This window comes from Sceloporus undulatus, chromosome 6 (assembly GCF_019175285.1).
Source record: "Sceloporus undulatus isolate JIND9_A2432 ecotype Alabama chromosome 6, SceUnd_v1.1, whole genome shotgun sequence".
In the NCBI taxonomy this organism is placed as follows: Eukaryota; Metazoa; Chordata; class Lepidosauria; order Squamata; family Phrynosomatidae; genus Sceloporus; species Sceloporus undulatus.
The window spans coordinates 119701599-119709229 of NC_056527.1; the positions used below are offsets into that span (position 1 = coordinate 119701599).

Here is a 7631-nt window from a genome sequence, read left to right on the forward strand (position 1 = left end):
CCCAAACGGAGGGAGGGAAGGAAGGGGCCCAGTGGGGTATCCCCCCCATTGCAAGAAGGCAAGGAGGCTGGGAGTCCAGGAACCATGTTTATTGCGCTCAATGACAATAAAAAAAATACAAGGCCTTGTGGGGGGGGGGGGGGGGCCCGGCCTCAATTTGAAAGGAGGCTGGCTCTGGAGAAGGCGGCCCTGGGGCTGGGAAGGGGGCCTCACCCAGAGAAGCCCCTCCCCACTGGATCCAGAGAAAGCCCTCCGTGGGGAGGCGCCTGGCGGTTGGGGGGAAGGGTACCAGCCTCCATAGGACAAAGTGGTGAGGGGGGGTCCTTCATCGGGAGAGGAGGGGCAGCTCTGCCCCACTGCCGCCCCCTGCCCCTCCCCCTCCGGGGGTCATGAGGAGCCCAGAGTCCAGGTTCAGGCTGTCTGGAAAAGAGAGAGAGAGAGAGAGCGCGCGGGGGGGGGGGGGGGGTGTCACAGCTGCCCCCCACTTAAGACCCCACTTGGGGGCTGCCCTTCTCAACCCCCCTAAGACCCTGGGGCCCTCAGACCGTGGGCCCCTCCCTCCCTCATTCTGCCCCTTTTTACCCTGGTCGAAGTTGAGCTTCTTGGCCGGAGGGGCCTCGCCCAGGCCCTCGATGTCCACCAGGTCGCTCTGGGCTTCCGAGTCGTTCAGGGCGCTGAGGGTCACGTCTGCGGGGAACAGGCAGGGGCTTGTTATGGGGCCAGGCCCCCAAAAGATGGGCCCAGGGACCCCCCCCGAAGCCCCTCACTCACCAGACGCCTTGGCTTTCTTCGGGGGGGGCGCGGGGGCGTCGGGGGAGCCCCCCGGGGCTGAGGCCGCGGGAGGGGCCCCTTTCCTGGCCCCCTTTTTGGGGGACTCCGCCGGGGGGGGCAGCCCGCTGTCCTCGTAGGCCTTGCGCTTGGCCGCCCCCTTCAGCTGCGCCCTGGATTTGGGGCCAGAGAGAGAGAGAGAGAGGGAGAAGGGGGTCAGCAGGGGGCGCCAGAGCGAGAGACCCCCGCCCAGCGCAGGGGATGATGGGAGCTGCGGAGGCCCACCCGGCAGGGCTGTTGTGGGGTCCTTACACGGTGCGGTCCTTGATGAGGGCGCTGAGCCGGTTGAGGTCCTCTCCGAAGCGCTGCACCGAGGAGCGAAGGAGGGCGATCTCCGCCTCCGTCCACTTGGCCCTGCAGCGGGGGTCGAGGGGGGACGATGGGCCTCGGACTGCGGCTCCCAGCGTCCCCTCCGCTGCTCTGCGCCCCCGACCTTCCACTTGGGGTCAGGGGTCAGAAGGGGTCACGAGCGGGGGGCGTGGCCGGGGACGATGGGCCTCGGACTGCAGCTCCCAGCGTCCCCTCCGCTGCGCTCCCTCACCCCCCCCCCCTTTCCCCCCGGGGGGCAGAAGGGGCAAGGCCGGGGACGATGGGCCCTGCGGCGGGGGCGGGGCCTCGGACTGCAGCTCCCAGCATCCCCCCAGAGTCTCACCCGGCCGGGGAGGAGTCGGCCACCGGATGCAGCTGCATGGCCAGCTCGCCCAGCTTCGAGAAGGCGGCGCCGGCGGCGGAGAAGATCTCGCCCACCTGAAGGAAGGAAGGAAGGCAGGCGGGCCCAGGGCCCAGGCCCAGTTAGTGTCCGGTCCCTTTGGAGACCCCCCTCCCTGGGTCCCATGCTCAGAGGAAGCCTCACTCCGCGGAGGTACCTTGGTGGAGGCCGAGGTCATGGCGGACCCTCGCAGCCTCCAAGCCAGGGCCGCTCTACCCTCCGCGCCTCTCTATGGTCGCAGACCCGCTCGGCCCCGGTCTCCATTCCTCTCTATGGAAGGCACTGGTGGCGCTCCTCGCTTCTGGACTCTATGGCGCCGCGTCACGTGGGGCCTCTCAGCCAATGGGATGCAGCCGTCCGCTCTTCCGCAAAGCCAGGACTACAGTTCCCATCATCCCCCTAAAGTCCTCTCCCGGGGGATGCTGGGAGCTGCAGTCCTGCCGCTTTGTGCGTCGCTTGGCCTCCTCCAACCCAGCCTCAGCGTCTTTGTATGGAGACAACTTCGTGGGGTTAAAGTGGGAGGTGGGCCAGATCATGGGATGCTCTTAATGAACAATGATTGAAATTGAACGGAGCCTCGCCCCTCGTTCATCTCTCCAGCGCTTTGAAAAGAGTTCAGGGGCATCCCTTGGAAACTAGGCATAACTGTCACTTGCTATTTGACGTCCTTTTGGTGCCTGTTTTATTGAATCATTTCCTGTATTGCTGTGTGTTTTATATGTATTATCCTACTAGAGAGGCCCCTTCCCCACCACCTTTCCCTTCTCCTTTTGTGTCGTGTCTTTTCAGATTGTAAGCCTGAGGGCAGGGAACCGTCCAATTAAAAAGATTGTATGTACAGCGCTTTATAAATAAAGGTTAATAATAATAAGAATAATAATAATAGGCCAGCAGAGAGGGGCCTTGGGAACTGGTCCCCCCCCCCCGGCCTTCTTGCAGGGGCAGATGCAAACGTAGACCCCCTCCCTCAATTCAGATTGCTTTGGGTCCCTCTGAGCAGCAAGAAACCCCTCCCCAACAGAGGGGCCAAGGGGTCCAGGGCACAGGGCTTTTCCCCAGCCCTTCCACACACAGAGCAGTCTTGTGGGCCTGAATCTCTGGGGAAGCTCTGAGTCAGGAGGCTTTGGGGTTGAGCTGTCAGCCTCCGCTTCCTCCTCAAGAGGAAGGCCAAGTGCAGATAATGGAGAAGTGTCTCTCCACCCCCAGAAACACCACAAGAGCAGCACAGCAGTCAGGAGGGTCAAAGGCAGTTTATTATTGCACACATGAGCAGAGACAGCAAATGCCTTCCCAGACGCCCCCCCCCGCCCCCCACAACTGACCCCCGGGTGCAGAGACCAAGCACACAGACCACCCCTCTCCATCACCACAGGGTCCATCCAGGTTTCGCTTCACAGCAGCAGGACCCACAGGATCATTTACGGGGCGCCTCTGCCCCAGAAGGGACTCCCAAGTGGCTACAGGTGCAAGCAGCAGCCTGAAGAGAGGCCCAAACTAAGAGGGGGGGGGGCTGGTCCTGCCCCCAAATACCCGGCACTCCATCCGTCCCAGCTGGCAAGAATTGGGGTCCACACAGGAAACGCCAATACAAAACACATAACATGGATGGTAACTGAAGCGACCAGCCCTTTAACTGCCGTGAGCCCAAGGCAGCTCCTCCGCAGAGAGAGTGGGCGCACCTGGGCCACCGGCTCCCAAGGGCCAGCGAGTGGGGCTGCCGGGAAGGGCAAACGGAAGCAGGAACAGCGCCAACAGGACACTATTTACAAAACATTGCAGTCTGGGTTCCACCAACCAAAACCAGCAACAGAAAACATGCCGCTCCCTGGGCCTTTTTGGAAGGACAAGGAGGAGATGACATTGGCAGAACAGAGTCAGGCGATTGGCTGTGGTGGGGGGGGGGGGGATTTGGGGAGGGAGGAAGAAGAGGGCCTGGCTGTTTCTCTGCTCACTTACAGAGCCCTGGGGAGGGGGGCACAATGCATGGGTCAGGATGTTTTGAGGGGCTCCCGAATCCCAGCCAACCAGCAAAATTGCCCTCCCTGCACTCAAACACTCACTCAGAACAAGAAGAATTAAATATTTGTGTCGTTTCCCCCCCCCCCCCCCCCCCGTCTTGATCAAAGCTGAGTTTTGAGGTCGGAGGGTGTGACTGGGGGGGGGGGACGGGACAGAACCCAAAAGAATAAATACAAGCAGAAATCCACAGGTGCCCCCCCAAGTAGCAGAGGATGGAGGAGGGGTTGTAGTTAGCGGACCATGTACTCCTTGCGCTTGTTGAGCCGGACCTGGCAGAAGGAGAAGCCCCCCAGGAGGACGTAGAGCCCGGCCGCGATGAAGCAGTTGTAGCTGACTTGCTCATAAAGGGCGTAGATCTTGTTCGGACCGTCCCTGCGGAAATAGAGGGGGGAGAGGTCAGGGTCAGGACGGCCATTTCACAAGTCCAAACTTTCCAGCAGCCCCCCCCCCCCAAAAAAAAATCAGGCCTTCTCCAGCCTCTTCTCTGCCTCTGACACACATAATGACCCCCCCCCAACCACCTCCTGGTCAGAAGGGCTGGGTCCAGTGGGAAGACGCCAGGGCCATGGAGGGTGCCATGGGGCAGAGCGGCCTGCTGCCTTTGCTCTCCAGTGGGGAGGAAGAGCGATGGGGTCCATATGCCGGAGGGTCTGGATGCCCGGTTTCCCAGGGAGGGAGGGGCTGGCCCTCCAAGGTGGGCACTGCCAGCTCTGTGCATCTGCCAAGAGGACCCTTCCTTTGAAGCCTTGGGGAGCCAGGAGAGGGAGGCCTGGCCCTCCACGGCTCTCCCTCCAGTCCAGGCGTCCCAGGACTATCTGTAAGCCCCCGCCTTGGAGCCTCTCTGCCTGAAGAGCCTGGTGCAGATACAGCAAGCAAGCAAGCCAGGGCCCCTTCCCCTTCCTTCCTTCCTTCACTCACTTGAAGTCCTCCTCCGTGGTGGGAACGTCCTCAATGAGGACGGCCGAGTGGACGTTGAAGAAGATCCCCAGCAGCACCTGCGAAGGGAGGAGGGAGGGAAGGCTGTGGGGGCAAGACAAGAGACCCCGACCCTCGCGGGCAGAGGAGGGGCTGCGTTTGGGGCCCTTTCCCGCCGCATGGAGCCAAACCAGGGCCCCCAGAACCAGCTCCTTGGACCCCTCTTCCTGAGGGCGAAGCAGGGGCACAGGGGAAGCCAGCCCCAACCCCAACCCCCAAGAAGGCGCCTCCCGGCAACGGGCCTGAAAGCCCGCAAAGGGGAAGAGGGGCGCCCGGTGAGTGATGGAGCTTCCCTTCGGACCCAGCGCCACTGGCCCCAGGGACCCCTTCCCCCGAGGCCGCAGCCCTCGGAGACCCGGGCGGGCCCCGTAGTACCAGCATGATGACCCCCCAGACGCTGAGGACGATCCCGCACGCCGCCATCTTGGGTCCGCAGCACAGAAGGGACACCATCTCCGCTCGCTCCGCCTGGAGAAGTGCCTCCGTCCTGCTGGCGCCCGTGAAGAATGAGCCCTTCCGGCGCCAAGTCACGTGAGCCGGGAGGCGGGGCCGAAGCCCGGCGGAGGCGCTCATTCGCCAGAGGGGCCTGGGGCGGACCACTCAGGCAGCGGAGGAGAGCGAGTCCATTGGCGGGGAACGAGAATGGGCGGAGCTGGAGTTAGAGGCCACGCCTTCCTGCAGGGATGGCAGTCCTAAAATGCTTGCCCCGCGGCATGCTGGGATTTGTATTCTTGAGAGAGCTCTAGGCTTCCCATTGCAGCCTCACCCTCTCATCCCAGCGCACTATGGGAACTGCAGTTCAAGAGAGTGGTTGCAAGCAGAGAAGCCTAGGCCCAGGCGCTCTCAGTACTCCCTTGACTGAACTACAAATTCCAGGAGCCCTCAGGCAGCTAAAGCAGCATCAGACCACTCTAGACCGCATGATGGGGCTGCATTCTCATGTGGCAGCTAGTTGCCCACCCCACTTGCCCTTGGGACTGCAGCTCCCATGAGCCTCCACTATGTCCAGTGTCAAGGTGCCACTGGACACCACTGAGGCCCTCACCGCAGGCCAGGGACAGTAGTGGGAAACCCACTGCGGCTGCTGGCCAAAGGCACCTGAGCCCTGGTGCAAGAGGAGAGCCAGGGTCTCTGCTGCTGACCACTGCCTCTGAAGGCCATCTGTCAGGGATGCTTTGATCAAGATTTCCTGCATGGCAGGGAGTTGGCCTGGATGGCCCTTGTGGTCTCTTCCAACTACGGTTCTATGATTCTAAGGGGCCACCCGGCCAGCCCAGGCCTGCCTAAGCCTCCCTCCCCAGATTCTTCCCCTCAGCCACACACCACTCACCTGGGGAAAATGGAAAGAGTTTATTGAAGGCTTTAATGTAAAAAACAACAACAACCCCACAACCCACCCCCAAAGTAAACAAGGACCCCCTCCTTCCTCCCTTCCGCCGCTGACATGGCTTCCTCAGGGTCAAGGGTCCGGCAGGGCTTTCTCCTCATCTGGTGGGCAGTCCACAAAGTCGGCCAACATGGATTCCGTCTCGTCCACTGGCGCAACCTGTCCAAAGGAGAAGAGGAGGAAGCAAGTCAGCTGCAGCTGCCTGGGACTCTCCTCTGATGCCTCATTTTTAATATCATCATCATCATCATCATCATCTTTAGTGATACACATCCCTTTCCTCAGCCCAGGAACTTAAAACAAAACTTAACCAAACACAATTAAACTATCAATGCAAATAAAATCAGTTAAACTTAACATTGAAAGCAGGGGCTGGGAAGAATTAATATAAACCCAGCACATTCAGAAATCCCCCTCCCCCAAGTGGCAGTGCTATCTCCATGGCCACCGCCCTGGCGAAAGGCCTTCTTGACCGCGGGAAGATGGCCAGGAGGGCTCAGCCTGACCTCTGAGGAAGGAAGGAAGGAGCCTGGGAGAAGCCACCCAGAGGTTTCACTGATTTACTGAGTGCCTTGTATTTCATATTAAGCATTGCCCTCCCCTCCAGGGGCAACCCGCCACTAGCATGGCAGCACCCAACAGGGTCCTGGCTCTTGTGCTCTTAAAGCACTGACCTCCACAGCTGACCTCTTAAAATGCTGACCTCCACAATATCCAGCGCCAGCCAGGAGTGAGCTGTGCTCTCAGACAGACAGGCCCAGAGGTGTGCTCCTTGGGAAATGGAAGGGGAGCAAGGGGCAATGCTATCTCCTTAAGTCCCGGCCTGACAAGGGACACTCTTTGACCCTCTCCAGAAAGTCACCTGAGGGAGGGAGGTGCGCTCGCCCTGCCTGCATCACAGGAGACCCCCACCACAGCTCCAGAGGGTCCCTTCCCAAGACGCCTTACCTCCTCTTCCTCCTTGACCTCAACAACTTCCTCCGCCAGCGGCAGTGGGATCTCCAGCTCTCCCCTCGCGAGTCTGACCTCTGCGCCTCCTTCTCCTGGGCACCTGCTGCTCCCGGCAAGCGCCTCCCCCTGCTCTTCTTCCTCTTCCTCTGGCTGAGGAGCCCCTGCCACTGCTACGGCGGACTCCCTGCCTGCAGCCCCCTCCTGCTCCTGGTGGGTCCTCTTGCCCCCAGCCTCCTGCTCCCCTTCCCCCTCAGGTTCGAGAGCAGGGATGGGCAGAGGGGGCGCCTCTTGCGCCACAGGCAGCAGCGGCAGAAGGGACGGCAGGCTGGCAACGGGCACGGAGGGCTCCTCTGCCTTCACCAGTTGGTCGTCCTCTGCAGTCTGGCCAGGCAGGTTCTCCTCCTCTACCTCATCTTCTTCCCCCAGCCCTTGAACCGGGTGGAAGGCTTCTTCCTCCACCTCCATCAGGAGCCCCGCAGCCCCTTCCTCCTCCTCTTCCTCCATCAGCCTGGAGGGTTCCTCTTTCCCTGGCAGCAGCACAGGTGGCTCTTCCTCACTCCGTTGGGGCAAGGTGGTCAGCAGCCCTTCCTCCTCCATCAGTCCTTCCTCCTCCTCTTCATCCTCTGTCAGGCCTTCCTCCTCATCAAAATCGTCATCTTCCTCATCCAACTCCTCCATCTCCTCATCATCCATCTCCTCATCGTCCATCTCTTCTTCAAACACTCCTTCCTCTTCATCAAACTCTTCTTCCTGGGTGGCAGG

At 61.1% G+C, this 7631-nt stretch overlaps 4 protein-coding genes across 6 annotated transcripts in view; 1 reads left to right on the forward strand and 3 right to left on the reverse strand.

Annotated features, from left to right (window-relative positions):
• Positions 1–301, forward strand: part of LOC121933962 (beta-arrestin-2-like) — a 6905-nt gene extending 6604 nt beyond the window's left edge. Inside the window, 1 exon segment of the mRNA XM_042473942.1 lies at positions 243–301. Coding sequence (XP_042329876.1) covers positions 243–301 — 59 coding nt within the window.
• C6H17orf49 (chromosome 6 C17orf49 homolog) lies at positions 75–1855 on the reverse strand. Of its 3 annotated transcripts, none has more exons than XM_042477687.1 (6): positions 1695–1855; positions 1481–1575; positions 1081–1182; positions 772–941; positions 583–687; positions 75–416 (listed from the first exon to the last, which is right to left on the reverse strand). In XM_042477687.1, exons 1-6 carry the CDS (start codon positions 1713–1715, stop codon positions 412–414), a joined length of 498 nt encoding a protein of 165 aa, XP_042333621.1. In that variant the 5' UTR covers positions 1716–1855; the 3' UTR covers positions 75–411. The 3 variants fall into 3 exon arrangements, with proteins under 3 accessions (XP_042333621.1, XP_042333620.1, XP_042333622.1); XM_042477686.1 differs by having other exon boundaries at positions 75–420; positions 1695–1854; XM_042477688.1 differs by lacking the exon at positions 1081–1182 and having other exon boundaries at positions 75–420.
• A 913-nt stretch (positions 1856–2768) lies between these two features.
• Positions 2769–5064, reverse strand: RNASEK (ribonuclease K). Its single transcript, XM_042476207.1, has 3 exons — positions 4907–5064; positions 4475–4551; positions 2769–3928 (listed from the first exon to the last, which is right to left on the reverse strand). The coding sequence occupies exons 1-3, from the start codon at positions 4982–4984 to the stop codon at positions 3787–3789; spliced, it is 297 nt and encodes a 98-aa protein (XP_042332141.1). The 5' UTR covers positions 4985–5064; the 3' UTR covers positions 2769–3786.
• Positions 5065–5866: 802 nt separating this feature from the next.
• LOC121935090 (proline-, glutamic acid- and leucine-rich protein 1-like) lies at positions 5867–7625 on the reverse strand. Its single transcript, XM_042476206.1, has 2 exons — positions 6867–7625; positions 5867–6077 (listed from the first exon to the last, which is right to left on the reverse strand). The coding sequence occupies exons 1-2, from the start codon at positions 7575–7577 to the stop codon at positions 5991–5993; spliced, it is 798 nt and encodes a 265-aa protein (XP_042332140.1). The 5' UTR covers positions 7578–7625; the 3' UTR covers positions 5867–5990.
• Between the last annotated feature and the right edge of the window lie 6 nt (positions 7626–7631).